The sequence below is a fragment of the Trichomycterus rosablanca genome, chromosome 2, assembly GCF_030014385.1.
Source record: "Trichomycterus rosablanca isolate fTriRos1 chromosome 2, fTriRos1.hap1, whole genome shotgun sequence".
In the NCBI taxonomy this organism is placed as follows: domain Eukaryota; kingdom Metazoa; phylum Chordata; class Actinopteri; order Siluriformes; family Trichomycteridae; genus Trichomycterus; species Trichomycterus rosablanca.
This window is the reverse complement of record NC_085989.1, coordinates 54728882-54745783: the sequence shown is the minus strand read 5'-3', so window position 1 is coordinate 54745783 and position 16902 is coordinate 54728882. Positions and strand designations below refer to the sequence as shown.

General features: G+C 41.1%; 1 protein-coding gene across 1 annotated transcript; it reads left to right on the top strand.

Annotated features, from left to right (window-relative positions):
• Positions 1-524: 524 nt before the first annotated feature.
• Positions 525-16640, top strand: LOC134335534 (interferon-induced very large GTPase 1-like). The gene is made up of 2 exons (XM_063018086.1): positions 525-558; positions 10900-16640. The coding sequence occupies exon 2, from the start codon at positions 10900-10902 to the stop codon at positions 15592-15594; it is 4695 nt and encodes a 1564-aa protein (XP_062874156.1). The 5' UTR covers positions 525-558; the 3' UTR covers positions 15595-16640.
• The last annotated feature ends 262 nt before the right edge of the window (positions 16641-16902 follow it).

Sequence of the window (16902 nt, the reverse complement as noted above, 5' to 3'; positions counted from 1 at the left end):
AATTCACAGATTAATTTAGGCCAGATGAGTACAATAACATTAGGTCTAATAACAAGAAACTGTTCATTCAGCTAATTATGGTAAACTGGTTAATTGAGTTACAGGTGAAGGGAAATAAAATATTCAGCAGAGAGAATCATTACTTAAAAGAGTCTGGAGACTTTCTGAATGCACTGAATTTCAAAATGTGTGTGACTATCAACAAGACACTTTTGCAAAACTGTGAACATATTCTGAGGATCAGATACCACTGTAATGTCAGACTTTAATATTAATAATTAAAAAGTCATTTGTATTCATTATATACAGAAATTATTACATTAGCAGACGCTTTTATGTTATTTAAAATTGTACCCAAAAACAATCCATGCAATTGGGGGTTAAGGGCCTTGCTTAGGGACCCACAGTGGTAACTCGGCAGGGGTGAGCTAACACTGTATTTCTATCATGATCAGTAAAGCTACAATAAATAATCATTTGTGTTTTTCTTCATCACACAATATTTTCTACTTTTTTACAGACTCCAGCTCCAACCTTTATCCAACAGAAACAGAATTGGTAAGCAGTTCTAAGTTTATCCTTGCATTCATGGTTAAAAAAAAATTCTCTTTTTTGAGGTTTTAGGTAATTTGTTTTTATTATGTGAACATACTGAATATACAACCCCAAATCAGAAAAAAATGCGACAGTAGGAATCATGCAAAAAAAAAATTTGCAACACAAACTGCGTCTCTTTGACTTGGTTAATCCATACATGGTTTTACATTTTTTGTTATTTTTGTTAATATTTTGTTTTTGTTATTGTGTTAGTGATATTAACTAAGTTTAATGAGATATTAAATAAGTTTTAGAGTAACTTTTACAAAATAAGTGAGCCAACTTTAACCTTAGTCAAAACTAAGGTTTTAGCATCACCTACTGGCTTCCAATAGTTAAATCGGTCACGTGACCATAAGAGAAGTTTAAACTCTTTGGCTGTTAACCCCTTGGGGGATGCTCAAAAACAGGCATATGGCCTGTGCAGAGCAGTTAACAGTTCACAAAGAAAGTGGTTTGGAGTGAACAAAGAGGAGCAGACCATGTGAAAACAAAGGAGGAAAAAGAGTTTATCACATGGTTCTGCAATGCGGCTAGAGTTAGGCCGACCATGCCTACTCATTTGATGCAGTGGTTCAGTGTTCGTGTTTCACAAATTTCGTAAATTGTTCTTATTCGGCAGCGTGTAGAGAATTCAACTATTCATCAAATTGCAAGAAATGTGCAGACCAGTGATCCACATCTCTGGAGATGAAAAAGGGAAGCGCTTCAGTCCGATTTAAAACCCTTTGAAAAAAAAAACGGTCGCTGTGTCTGGGAGAAATTTTGCTGGCAGACAAAGCCATTTCTCTGTAGATCAGGGCCTGAAGAGAAACCTACATTGGGGTGATACAGCACCAGATTTGTCCCTGCAGTTCTCCTTCAGCAGGTACACGTTTTCAGGTGCTCATGGTGAATGGTTGATTTCAACATACAATTTTTATTAATTCTCGATTAATCTATTGCATATGCTTTAATCAGGCTTTCAATCTCTGGTTTCCACCTACCATTCAATCCTACATTAATATCACGTGATGATTAGTTGTACTTACTCCAACAGAAAGGGACTGATATGTTATGAATTAGGTTTTTCCAGCAATTTAGCCTAACATAACAACTAAACTGCCAGTGGTGCTCCATTATAAAAGCTATTAATTATATAATTAAATAATTATTTGATAATATCTCTCTTTTACGCTACATTTGAAAGCTTTGCCTGGGAGATACTTTGTTGATGTAGTAGAACTACCTTTGTCAGGAGCTGATCATGCACACCTGGTTCCAATCTGCTTCTTATCTCTCTGCCTTTAAAAGCCCCTGGTTTCTCTCCAATACTCACCAGATCATCTGTTGACGCCATTGCTATTAGTGAACAGCTCTCCTTTGTTCTGAACTCTAGTTTATCATATTTTTCCTGAACGCCCATCTTCTTCTTGTTTCTGGATGCAAACTTCCACCCTGCTTCATCTTCTTCCTGAATGTGAGCTTTATCCTTACCTAGATCATCTGTTCTGTGCTTCCTTCCTCCACTCCAGTCCCCATCATTCTCCTTCCAAGCCTTTTGGTTCCCTCGCTGCACCTAGAGAACCTTGAGAACTTTGGTTCTTTTTGTCCCTATTAAAAACCTGTTAAATCATTTCTCTAAATCTTTCATGTGGTGTTCGCTTTCATGTGGTGTTCGCATAACAGTACGATCTGGTCAATGGAACCCGCAAACCCGCCCACAAAAGATCAGAGGTCCCTGGAGACTGCCCTATACCACGGCACCAGCATGGACCAGCATGATCAGCTGCTGAAGTCCCTGATCAAAAGCAATTGCCAGCAGCTTGGGAACGTCTCCAGACAGGTTGCTGCTCTGACCATTTCACAACCCATCCCTGCATCTGTCCCAAGCACCACTCCCCATGTCCCTGGCAAGGTTCACCCTGATTCTGGATTCACCCTGATGGTTTCTTATATCAGTGTGGCCTGATTTTTGGTCAGTGACCAAAATTATGTTTGCCACTGATGCCAGTAGGGTTGCTTATATTATAGGCCTTTTTAGGGGAAGAGCTCTGACTTGGGCTGAGGCCACTCAGGCCATTGTCTACTTTTCCCTGCCACCCTTTGCCTTCCAGGGAGCTTTTTACCCTGACTCTTTGTCAAAAGATAACCTTTTCGATAAGAATCTTGCCACCCAAGCTGGCTGCACCTTGAAGGCCCTGGACACTCCATTACTACTTATGCTTTGGATGGCAAGATGCTTGCCCACATCACACACCAAACTACTTATATGACCTAGGTCCTCTCTGGTAACCATTGTAAGACCCTGGAGGGCCCAACAGCAGCAACCTGGCAGCCGTGAGGCTTGAACCAGCAACTTTCTGATTATTGGTCCAGTACCTTAACCACTAGGCTACAGCTTGCCCTTTTGTGCAAGTGTACCTAGAAGAACTGGTTTTGTTATGAAGGCACAGGCTGGAAAATGCAAATAATAGCACTCGCTACCAAAGACTCATAGAAGATCTTGAGCATAGTCCGGCAGATGTTGAAGGACCTCAGGGGCCTCAAAAAATAGAGACGACTTTGGCCCTTGCTGTAGAGGGCATCAGTGTTCTTAGCCCAGTCCAGTTTATTGTCAATGTGCACTCCCAGATATTTGTAATCCTCCACAATGTCCACACTGACCCCCCTGATGGACACAGGGGTCACCGGTGCCTTGTCCCTCCTCAGGTCCACCACCTCAGGTTCCTTTTCACATTGAGCTGCAGGTGGTTCAGCTCTCACCATGCGTCAAATTCCTTCACTGTTGCCCTGTATTCATCCTCATCATCCCTTCAGATACATCCAACAATTGCAGAGTCATCAGAAAACTTCTGTAGATGACAGTTCTCTGTGCAGTAGCTGAAGTCTGTGGTATAGAGGGTAAAGAGAAAGAGAGAGAGGACCGTTCCCTGCAGAGCTCCAATGTTGCTGACCACTCTGTCCGACACACAGTGCTGCAGGCGTACATACTGTGGTCTGCCAGTTAGGTAGTCAACAATCCAGGACACTAGGGGGGCATCTACCTGCATCACTGTCAGCTTGTCAGCTAGAAGAGCAGGCCGAATGGTGTTGATTGCACTGGAGAAGTAAAAAAACATGACCCTCACAGTGCTGGCTGGCTTGTCCAGGCGAGCGTAGACTCGGTCCTGTCCACGCTGCCCTCTGCTCCTTTTTTATTGCTGGACCTAAAGCCGGTGATGGTCCTCATTCCACTCCAGACCTCCCTCATGTTGTTCTGCTGGAGTTTCCACTCCAGCTTCCTCCTATATCTGTTCTTAGCCTCCCTGATAGTTTTCTTCAGTGCCTTCTGCATTCTCACCTCCTCCCTGTCTCCAGCTCTAAAGGCCCTCTTCTTATCGTTCAGGAGAGCTTTAATGTCCTTTGTTACCCACGGCTTCTTATTTGGGTAACATTTAACAGTCCTGGTTGGTACAGTGGAGTCTACACAGAAGTTAATGTAGCCAGTGATGCACTTTGTGAGCCGGTCGATGTTCTCTCTGTGTGGCTCACAGAGTGCCGGCCAATCTGTAGCCTCAAAGCAGTCCTGCAATGCCTCGTAAGTCCCCTCAGACCATCTCCTCACTGTCCTCATAGTCACAGGCTGACTCTTCACCAGCGGCACATACCGGGGGCTGAGGTTCACCAGGATGTGGTTAGACATCCCCAGAGGGGGGAGAGGGAAACAGCTGTATGCATAATTAACATTAGAATACAGCAGGTCCAGTTTTCTTTCTTCTCTGGTAGGACAGTCCACATACTGAGTGAAGTTTGGTAGTACCTTGGCCATAGTGACGTGGTTGAAGTCACCTGATATTGCGATGAATGCACTCGAGTGTTGAGTTTGGAGACACGCTATGGTTGAGTGAATGACTTTACACGCCGATGTCGGGTTGGCAGAGGGAGGGAACGTAAACAGCCACAATAATAACATGTGAGAACTCTTGCGGCAGATAATATGGCTTGAGTCCAACAGCCAACAGCTCAATGTCCGGGCAACGGGCACGTTTCTTGATGGTAATGTGACCAGGGTTACACCAACGATTATTAACCAGCACAGCGAGCCCTACTCCCCTGCGCTTACCGCTCTTAGTGCAGTCCCGGTCGGCCCGAATAGTCTAAAGGCCCTCGATGGAAATGTTGTCATCCGAAATGTCCTGGTGTAGCCATGTCTCCGAAAAGCACATTAAACTACACTCCCGGTACTCCCTCTGACTCCTGGCTAACGCTGTAAGCTCGTCCATTTTATTAGCCAGCGATCTCACGTTGCCCATGATGAGAGAGGAGAGACGCAGCTTATATCCCTTTTTCTCCATAAGCCTCCGTCTTCTTGCCCTCACGTGCGCTGTTCCGTTCCTCCTCTGCATCCCCTATGCGTCCTTCTCCAAAGCTCAGCCTTCTTCAGTGCGATCAGCTGATCCCGGGTGTAAACAAAGCAGACCAAGACTCTCTCTACTAGCATGTTTCGAGAGGGCACAGCTTTACTAAGTTGCCTTATCAAATAAACAAAATATATAAAAAGATAAGTAAAGTTAAAATAAAAAATGAAAAAAACACAAAAAAAGAAAAAAAAAATGTGTGAGAAAATGATTGAAATGTTTAAAAACAATGAACCTCAATGAAAGATTGGAAGGGATTTGCATATTTCTCTCGCTACAGTACAGAATATCTTTAAACCATTCAAGAAATCTGAAGGAATTTCAGTGTGTAAAGGCCAAGGGCGCAAGCTTAAGTTTTACTGTGCAAAAAAGAAGAAGGTAAAAAGAAGAAAGAGGGTACAGGTACTGGATTGGCCTGCCTGCAGTCCTGACCTGTCCCCAATAGAGAACTGGTGGAGAAATAATGATGACCCCGTACTGCTGCATATCTTAAGACATGTTTACAGAAAGAATGAGACAAAATTAAAGCTGAAACACTAAATCACTTGGTCTTCTCAGTGCCAAAACCTCTTTTTAGTGGTGAAAAGGAACAGCAACATTACAAAGAGGTAAATGCTTTACTGTCCCAACTTTCTGATTTGGGGTTGTATTTTTGAAGCATTTATGCTTTGCAGCATTTTCTCACACCCGCTAAAATGTTTGCACATTACTATAGGCTCCATTGGAAAGTTGCCCCATTAATAACTGTATTATTATTTTATACATATTAATAGTAGTGATTTTAATAAAAAAAATAATACTACAAATATTTCAAACCGACAGCAATAGTTTACCTATATTTACTACACACAAATTATGGGACTTGTCCAAATAATGTGGATATTTTTCCATGTTCTGCTAATCTAAAGTAAGCTGTAAACTGTGTTCAAATTAATTAGCACTTAGTCTATTTTAATTAATTTTTAGCCTGCACTGGCCTCCTGCAGTAATTAATATCTTTTTTTTATTGTCAGTGGTAGCTTAGTGGTTAAGGCACGGGCCTAGTAATCAGAAGTTTAAAGCACAACTGTCTCCAAGCTGCTGTTGTTTGGCTCCTGAGCGGGGCCCTTAACCCTTATTCACTTGCATTATATTTGGTGTCCACAGTGTCTTTGGATAAAAGCATTTGTTGAATGCTGTAAATATAAACGTAATTACAAATAGTTTGAAATGTGTTTAATACACAGTAAAGAAGCAGGTGACCACAATGATACTATTTATCCTCTTAAACTGTATGGGTTGGTCCTGGGGCTAGTAAGACTCTGGCCACTAGGGGTCAACATGTGAGTCTGCAATCAGGCCTACAGCACCACACCTGTGCACAGGTCTATAAAGAGGACCAAACAGAAGTCAGAACTTGCTGGTCTTTGTCTCAAGCTGAGAAAATACAGCCAGTCAGTATTCTGGGTAGAGGGCTGAGAGCTTTTACTCTCGCCCTCCTTCTCTCTCATTTCAAGTTTCTCTCTCTTGCAAAATAAATAAATGAATAGTTTCTTCTTTTAGTTTACATTTACATTTTCAGCATTTAGCAGACGCTCTTATCCAGAGCGACTTACAGAAGTGCTTCTATAGTAAACATTTTATTTCTCAAGTTTAGGTAAACAACAGTCGAAGAACATAAATCTGCTAAAACCTGTTAGAATCAAAGTGCCTTTTTTTTTTTGGAAATGGAAAAGAATGGAACAAAATGTTAGTAAATAAGTACAAGTCAGCCTAAGTGTTTAGTAAAAAGGTGGGTTTTTAATTGTTTTTTAAAGACAGCAAGAGACTCAGATGTTCGGACAGACAGAGGAAGTTCATTCCACCACTTCGGCGCTAGAACAGAGAACAGCCTTGATGCTTGTCTTCCTTTAGTCCTGGATGGAGGATCAAGTCGAGCGAGACTAGAGGCTCGGAGGTTGCGTGGTACAGAGCGGGGTTTGATTAGGCCATGAAGGTAGCTTGGGGCTGGTCCATTTTTGGCTTTGTAGGCAAGCGTCAGTGTTTTAAACTGAATGCGTGCAGCTACAGGAAGCCAGTGAAGAGAACGTAGCAGTGGGGTGATGTGGCAGTGTTTGGGTTGGTTAAAAACCAGACGTGCAGCTGCATTTTGAATGAGCTGTAAGGGTTTAATCGTGGACATGGGAGCTCCAGTCAGAAGGGAGTTGCAGTAGTCCAACCGTGAGATTACAAGTGATTGCACCAGAATCTGGGTAGCTTCCCTGGAGAGAAATGGACGAATCTTCCTGATGTTGTACAGAAGGAAACGGCACGCTCTTGTCATGTTGGCTATATGAGGAGAGAATGTCAGCTGGTTATCAAGGACAACAACAAGACTTCTTACCTCATCAGATGGTCTGATCTGGGAGTCATCCAGAGAAATGACTAGGTCCTGGGTTGGAGACTGATCTCCAGGAATGAGCAACATCTCTGTCTTGCTGGGATTAAGTTTTAGATGATGAGCCGACATCCATTGTGAGATATCTTGCAGACATGCTGAGATGCGAGCTGAGACTTGCGTCTGAAGGAGGAAATGACAGAACGAGCTGAGTGTTATCTGCATAGGAGTGGTAGGAGAAGCCATGGGAGGCTATGACCTTGCCCAGAGAGCGGGTGTAGATGGAGAAAAGAAGTGGGCCAAGTACAGAGCCCTGAGGAACACCGGTTGAGAGAGTGCATGGGGGAGATATGAATCCCCTCCATGACACTTGGTAGGAGTGCCCTTCCAGGTAGGAGGCCATCCATTGCCATGCTGAACCTGTTACTCCAAGGTTGGAGAGAGTGGTCAGGAGAATGCTGTGATTCACTGTGTCGAAGGCTGCAGAGAGGTCAAGAAGAATAAGGACAGATGACAGTTTGGCTGCTTTGGCTGCATGAAGCTTCTCAGTAACAGCTACAAGAGCTGTTTCTGTAGAATGCGCTGCCTTGAAGCCAGACTGGTACGGATCGTGGAGGTCATTCTGAGTAAGAAAGGCAGATAGTTGGTTATAGACAGCACGTTCAAGAATTTTGGATAGAAAAGAGAGGAGTGAGACAGGTCTGTAGTTGTTAATGTCTTTAGTGTCTAGTGTAGGTTTCTTAAGAAGGGGAATGACCTGAGCCTTCTTAAAAGCAGTAGGGACAACACCTGATGTCAGGGAGTTGTTGATGATGGGTGTGATGGAGGGGATTAGGTCCTGTGAGATGTCTTTGAGGATGGTGGATGGTATAGGGTCAAGTGTGCATGTAGTGGGATTGCTGGATGAGAGGAGCTGTGTAACCTCATCCATGGTGAGTGGGGTGAAGCTGGTAAATGTGTTGGTGGGTTGAGGGTCAGTTGAAAGTGGGTCAGTCGGAGAGAAGAATTGATTGATTTTGTCGATCTTTTCCTGAAAGAATGTTGCAAAGTCAGTAGCAGTGAGAGAGGCAGAAGGGGGAGGAGGAGGAGGGTTTAGAAGAGAGGAAAAGATAGCATGGAGCTTACGTGGGTCAGCAGCAGATTGTAAAAAGATGTTTTTGCAGCAGTCACGTCAGATGAGAACCTGGACAGCAGATTGTGGTAGGAGTGAAGATCACCACTGAGCTTAGATTTCCTCCACTTTCTCTCAGCTGCCCTTAATTCTTTTCTCTTTTAGTTGATCCAATGTAGCTCTGCTCTTCTATTGGTAAAGCTTTTTGTTATAATATCCCCTTTCCTCATGAAACTGAAGGTGGCCAGTGTTTACCCTGGCAGTCCCTGTTCTCAGTTTTCCCACTCAAACATTTCCCCAAAGCGGGTGGGTTTTTGTTTTTTAAACCTCTCTTGAGTCTATTGCTCTGTAGTCCTATTCCTAACAAGTCTGGTGGTTCACCCTGTAAAGGCACTGGTGTGGTGTGCATGGGTTCAAGCACCATTACAGTGAAGCCCGAAATTATTCATATTCCTGGCAAATTTTGACTTAAAGTTACTTTAATTGAACCAGCAATTTTTTTTTTTACTGGAAATGACACAGGTGTCTCCCAGAAGATAATAAGACAATGTACAAGAGACATCATTGTGGAAAAAAATATTTTATTTACATTTAAACAAAAAGTGGCATGTCCAAAATTATTCATACCCTTCTCAATAATCAATAGAAAAGGCTTTATTGGCTATTACAGCAATCAAACACTTCCTATAATTGCTGACCAGCTTTTTGCATGTCTCCACTGGTATTTTTGCCCAATTATCTTTAGCGATGAGCTCCAACTATTTCAGGTTGGAGGGTCTCCTTGCCATCACCCTGCTCTTAAGCTCCCTTCACAGATTCCCGATTGGATTCAAGTCAGGACTCTGGCTGGACCACTGAACAACGTTAATGTTTTTGTCTGCTAACCATTTTTTCACCACTTTTGCTGTGTGTTTGGTGTCGTTGTCGTGCTGAAATGTCCACTGCTGCCCTAGTCCAAGTTTCTCTGCAGACTGCCTGATGTTGTTGTTGGGAATCTTGATGAATTGCTCTTTTTTCATGGTGCCGTTTACTGTGATTAGGTTCCCTGGTCCATTGGCTGAAAAACACCCCCATATCATTAGGTTCCCACCACCATGTTTGACAGTGGGGATGATGTTCTTAGGGTTGAAGGCTTCTCCTTTTTTATGCCATATTAGGGATACATCATTGTGGCCAAACAATTAAATTTTTGTTTCATCTGACCATAAAACAGAAGACCAGAATTCTTTGTCTAGATGAGCATTTGCAAAGGCCAAGCGGGCTTTTGTGTGCCTTTTCTGGAGAAGTGGCGTCCTCCTTGGTCTGCGTCCGTGGAACCCAACAGTGTGCAGTGTCCGTTGGACTGTCTGCCTTGAGACGTTGTCACCAGCAGAGCCCAGATTTACCAGGATGGCCTTGGTGGTGATCCTTGGATTTTTTTTCACCTCTCTCACTATCCTCCTGGCCAGCACAGGTGTCACTTTTGGCTTCCGACCACGTCCTCTGAGATTTTCCACAGTGTGGAACGTCTTGTATTTTTAATAATACTTTGCACTGTAGCCACTGGAACTTGAAAACATTTAGATATGGCCTTATAGCCCTTTCCTGACTTGTGAGCAGCCACAATGCGCAGCCGCAGGTCCTTAGTGAGGTCCTTTGTCTTAGCCATAACTGTCCAGAAACCAACTGCAGAGAGCTGCTGTTTTTCACCTGTTGAGTTGATTAAAACAGCTGTTCCCAATGAATCAGGGTAATTAGGATGCTTTAGAACAGCTTGAACTATTTGGAATGGTATAGAACTTTGGATTTTCCCATAGACTTTGACAGTTTGCAAAGGGTATGAATAATTTTGGACATGCCACTTTTTGTTCAAATTTAAATAAAAGCTGAGGAATATTTTTTTCCACAACGATGCCTCTTGCACATGGTCTTATTATCTTCTGGGAGACGGTTGTTTCATTTCCGGTCAAAAAAAAATAAATGCTGGTTGAATTAAAGTAACTTTAAGTCAAAATTTGCCAGGGGTATGAATAATTTCTGGCTTCACTGTATATAAACATTTATTAAATCTACTGTATGGCAGTATTATTGATACCTAAATAATGTGCATGGTAAAATCCTACAGTCTCTACATAATCTGGATTTCTCATTGGCTCCAATCACAAAAATATTAGTACTAATTTTCAAAACCAAAATAAGAGCTGATTCATGAACTTTAGTGGATGCAAACTGGAACAGATTGTATACATCATGGGAGGTATAATGTTTTTATTTAAAGATTTCACTTATTCAAGCACAGAACAAGAACATTTTTCCAAGATCATTAAAATTCAAGGTCTGCACAAAATGTCTATGAAAAGTGTATTAGACAATTTTGACTTTTGATTTCCATTCCCAGATGCAAACTAAATTAATTAACATTAATTATGACGTTTATTAAATATGCTGTGATCAAAATGTTTAAATGTATTTGACAGATGGACAAAACAGAGGTTGGAGTAGAAGAATCTGGATTAAAATGTGAAGAAAATAAACAAATGAAGCAACTTTTAACCAGACTTCATCTTCTGGAAAAGCAGGAACTAAAAATGAAAACCTCAGATGTTCTTCAACTAACTTCTCTTTCATTACATTGCCAAGAACCGTGTGAAGAAAAAGATCTGGTTCAAACTTTCCTACAAAGGTTGTTAATGATGGATTACAGAGCAAGATACATCACCACCAAAAAAGAAGCCACTGATTTAGACCCTCCTTCTGCAGATACAGATGAAGAAGAAATTGATGAACTTGATGAACTTTTCTGCAAAAAACATTCATCCTTTGATAGTGACAGTGTAAAAAATCCTACCCATCCCATGGATCTTCAGATGGCGGTGTTCCACTGCTCAGACAGTTTCCTGAAGCAACTAATAGTGACTAAACTCTCTCAGTGTCGGTACGCTCTGCCTCTACTGGTGCCAAATCCATTTACTGGAAAGATCGAGTTTCCTCTGTGGACATTTCAGGATATTATTCAAAGTTGGAAAACCACTGGCACTTCTGGTACCAAGATCAGTAAAACCCAGCATGTTTATGAAGCAGAAACTCCAATGGTGACGTTCTTCAGGTTAGGAGACGTGTCCTTTTCCAAGTCTCAGCTGATGAACAGCTTGATCAATGAGAAGCATCAGACGTTCTTCCACAGACACTGTCGTGGCAGCATTAAAAACAGTCTACTGATGGATGGAGTTGTGGAGATTGCTTGGTACTGTCCATCTGGAAAGGAAACTGATCATTTTACTGACTGTGTTGCTTTCTGTAATCTACACGGTGATGCAGAAACCAGTAAAGAACAACTGGATATTCTGACTGAAATGTCGTCTGTAAATGTTGTTCTTCTATCTGATCCTAAAAATGAAAGAAATAAGGAGATGCTACAGAAGCTTGTAAAAAACCCCAAACCACTCATCTGTCTCCTTTCTGAGGATCAATCAGGTGTCAGTAAGATTAAGACTAGAATATACAGAATTGGTCTGAAAGACAGAAACCAATCAGATGTATCTGAGAACCTCAGAACAACCATCACAGAGTGTCTGTCCAAGTCATCTTCTGTTTTTAAACTTGAAAATCTACACAAAAACAATGAGATCAGCACAGATGAAGATGATCCTGAATGCAGGAAAGGAAAAGAAGCTGCACTAGAGATAATAAAACAGCTGGAAGGGATTGAAATATCCACATTAAAGGAAACACACCTGCCCTGTCAAGGGAAGCTCTGGTATGAGTGGTGTCAGATAAACAAAGACTCACATCGACTTCAAGGAAACAATTTAGAAATGCAAAAGAGTGAAAAACAAACACAAATGAAACAAATCCGTGAACAGCAACAAGAAAATGGAGTCTCAGGCTTTATGAAGAAATTTATTTCCTCACTGAATTATTTATCAGGAAATGAAAATTTGTTTTTTATTAAATGGCTCGAGATTCTACTGGACAAACAAACCTCAGATGATCTTTCAGATCTTCATCACAAGTACAATGAAACATGGACAAGGGTTTTAGACCTCAAAAAGAAACGTGATAAATCAGGAAAGATAAAGTCTGAGCAAACAGAACTTGAAGAGATATCTAAAAAACTAAATGCAGCAATATTTGGTCTGGAACACATCTTCAGAGAGATGGGTCAGATATATGAGTCAAATATGTCCATACAAACCAGTAAGAAAACCTTTGAAGAAAGCCTCTCCAATCTTCCTAAACTTGCTGCAGAACTCATAAAATCTGGTCTTCCAATGGAGCTGATGGATGGTGATGCTGCTCATGTTCCTCTGATTTGGGTTTCTGCAGTTCTAGATGAACTCATTAAGAAACTGGGAGACCAGAGAGTCTTTGTTCTGTCAGTTCTAGGGATTCAGAGCTCTGGAAAACCCACCATGCTGAATGCCATGTTTGGACTCCAGTTTGCTGTCAGTGCTGGAAGGTGCACCAGAGGAGCTTTCATGCAGCTGGTCAGAGTATCAGAGGAGATGAAGGAGCAGCTGAAGTTTGACTACGTTCTTATTGTAGATACAGAAGGTTTTAGAGCACTTGAGCTTGCAGGAAAATCCACTCACCGTCATGACAATGAACTTGCAACATTTGTTGTAGGTCTTGGAAATCTGACTTTGATCAACATATTTGGTGAGAACCCTACTGAGATGCAGGCGATTCTTCAGATTGTTGTTCAGGCCTTGCTGAGAATGAAGGTCAAACTAAATCCCAGATGTATGTTTGTCCATCAGAATGTTGGTGACATCACAGCTGGAGAGAAGAACATGGAGGTTAGGAGACATCTACAGGAAAAACTGGATAAAATGACAAAATTAGCTGCTATAGAGGAAGACAGTGAAGCTGAGTGCTTCAGTGATGTTATTGCTTTCAATGTACAAGATGATGTTCAGTATTTTGCACAGCTCTGGGAGGGCAGCCCACCAATGGCTCCACCAAACCCCTCATACAGTGAAAATGTTCAGAAGCTAAAGAGAGCTATTTTCACAAATGCTACCAAGTCTCATAGTATGAAACTCTCAGAGTTTAAATCCCGCATCAGTGATCTGTGGAAGGCTCTACTGAACGAGAACTTTGTTTTTAGCTTCAAAAACACACTGGAGATTGCAGTCTACAGAAAACTAGAAACTGAGTTTGGAAAATGGACCTTGTCCCTCAAAAGTGCCATGTTAGAACACGAAGAAAAACTGCACAGCAAAATTAAAAATAGAGAACTACAAAAGATTGAGAACAAAGACCTTTATGCTCACATGAAGACGACCAAAGAAGTAGTGGAGAAATCAATGAAATGTTACTTTGAAAAGGACAAGGACAAAGACATTTTAATTCAGTGGAAAGTGAGATGTGAACAGAGAATTAAACAACTTCTTGAAGATCTTGTTAAAAATGCAAAAACAAACCTGAATGATTTTCTTCAACAGCAAAAAGCTCGAGAAACTTTTGATCACAAAAAGACAGAGTATGATGAAAAGCTCTTCAATATGAGTAAAGCACTTGCTCTGCAACTAAAAAGCACAGAAACTGATGAACGAGTCCTCAGACAGGAATTTGATAAAGTGTGGAACAAATGGGTCTCTGATCTAACACAAGACACACCTGTAGAGAAACCTTTTGATGTTTGGGAGGATGTGATACAGATTCTATCTGAAGGTAATGAACAAGCTGCTGTGTATGAGCGAATATCTCAGGAAGATTACACAAAGATACACAGACTGGGAGATTATTCATGTTACATTTTAAAAACAATAAAAATCATTCCTTTTGAAGACCAGGAGTCAGTGAGGAACCTAATCAACAATGTCATCCAAGAATCTGAGAATTTAATCAAGAAGATCTGCAGCAAAATTACAGGACTGGGATACAAAAAAAGCTACATTCAGGAAATAACTGATGATGTTAAACACAAAGTTGAGAAATATCACAGTGAGAACAAGACAATAAAGTTAAAGAAGGAATTCACTCTGGATCTCTGTCTTTATGTGTGTAAACTTGCAAATCCTGAATTCACCAAGATCCACCAACAGTTTTTAGATCAAAATGATGTAAGAAAGTATCTGGAAAAGCAGAAACCACAATATTACAGCGTCTTCCAAAACTACTGCAGAGGAGCAACAACCACAACAGTTTTTGGTGAACTTGTCTACAACAATCTTGTACCAGCCATCCTGGAAGCAGCCTACAATAAAACTGCTATTGATCTGACATCACAGATGAGATCAGACATGCCAGAGTTTAATGGTAACAGGTCACAGCTTGAGAAACACATCCTGAAATCTCTGGCAGAGCAGGAGAACTTTGAGAAGTACATGGAGTACATCAACCGTCCCAAGAAACACTTTGAACAGTTTATTACAGAAAATGTTGATAAATACATCACTGAAAATAACAGCGAGGTTCTGAATATTCTCAAAGGAAATCTGAAACACAAAGAGCAGAAAGTGATGAACGCTGTGAACATCACAACTGAAGAAGTGAAGAACAGCAGTGGTGATGCAAACATGTGGCTGAGAAGTTTGAAGAATTTACTAACAGATGAGCTGAACTTAAAAGAAATAACCTGCACTGGTCTGGAGGAAATTACAGATTTAGATTTACTTCAGCAGGTTGTGTGTGAAGGTCTCACAAAAATGATGTCAGAACAACAGAAAAGCTTCAGCAGTGTAACAGACATCAACATGGAGAAGTTCAGGAAGAAACCAGATGAGATTCTGATTGAACATCTCTGTAAGTGCTGCTGGGTTCAGTGTCCATTCTGTAAAGCCATCTGCACCAACACGATGGAGGATCATGATGGAGATCACAGTGTCCCCTTCCACAGAGTAGATGGAATCATAGGATGGTACTACAGATACACAACAAATCTCAGTGCTGATATTTGCACAACTTTAGTACAAAGTGATAAATATTTTAACCCCCATCATGGTACAGATGATTTGGTACCCTGCAAAAAATACAGAACAGCAGGAGGAGAATATGCTAAGTGGAGCATCACTCCTGATAATTCAGAGCTCCCATACTGGAAGTGGTTTGTGTGCAGATTCAAAACAGACCTGGAAAAGTACTATAGCAAAACATTCCAGGGACACGGAAAAATTCCCTCTGCATGGAGAAACTGCACAAAAAAAGAAGCTATACAGTTTAGATGAACACATCTGGGGAATTACACACACACACAATATACACTATATTGCCAAAAGTATTTGCTCGCCTGCCTTCACACGCATATGAACTTGAGTTCATCCTGAAAAACTTACCATATAGAAGCACTTTGTAGTTCTACAATTACTGACTGTAGTCCATCTGTTTCTCTAAATACTTTTTAACCTGCTTTCACCCTGTTCTTTAATGGTCAGGACCCCCACAGGACCACCACAGAGCAGCTATTATTTAGGTGGTCGATCATTCTCAGCACTGCAGTGACACTGACATGGTGGTGGTGTGTTAGTGTGTGTTGTGCTGGTATGGGTGGATCAGACACAGCAGCGCTGCTGGAGTTTTTAAATACAGTGTCTACTCACTGTCCACTCTATTAGACAATTAGTATGTAAAGTCAGAGATGATCACTCATCTATTGCTGCTGTTTCACTCATCAGTGGTCACAGGACGCTGCCCATGGGGCACTGTTGGCTGGATATTTTTGGTTGGTGGACTGTTCTCAGTCCAGCAGTGACAGTGAGGTGTTTAAAAACTCCAGCAGCACTACTGTTTCTGATCCACTCATACCAGCACAACACACACTAACACACCACCACCATGTCAGCTGAGAATGATCCACCATCTAAATAATACCTGCTCTTTGGGGATCCTGACCATTTGAAGAACAGGGGGGTAACAAATCATGCAGAGAAATAGATGGACTACAGACAGTAACTATAAAACTACAGTGCTTCTACTTACTAGTGCTTCTAGTAAGTGGAGCTGATAAAATGGACAGTGAGTGTAGAAACAAGGTGGTGGTTTTAATGTTATAGGTAATTGATGTATATATACACACAAAAGATTCATAGTGATTACCTATTAGCATGATCAGATGAGTAATCATTTATATTTTCAGTGTTTTATAAAGAGTCATTTTGAGTTGTCAGGGTTGTGGGATTTATAGATTAGTAGGATGTGCATGAATTTGATATTTTTCTTCTTAATGAATGTAATAATGATTGTGGTTTTAAATGTAAGTGCATATAACAGTAAATAAAGATCAATATCTCAAAGCTCACCAACAATTTCACTGAAACTTTATTCAGTATTCTAATGATTCAAATGTAGAAATGTCTCCAAAACACAAATAAAACTGAATTCTAAATTCTGCACTAGTTTCTGATGAACGAATTATTACCCAAAGGTGAATGAATTTCAGCTAAACAACATTATTGCTTTTTGTTTATAAATGCATATTCTAAATTCATGCAACAATTACAGTGAGGCTGTGTTCCAGTCTGTATCACACCTACTAA

Coding starts and splice junctions, on each gene's coding strand:
- LOC134335534 (XM_063018086.1), top strand. CDS start 10,900: ATGGACAAAACAGAGGTTGGAGTAGAAGAATCTGGATTAAAATGTGAA.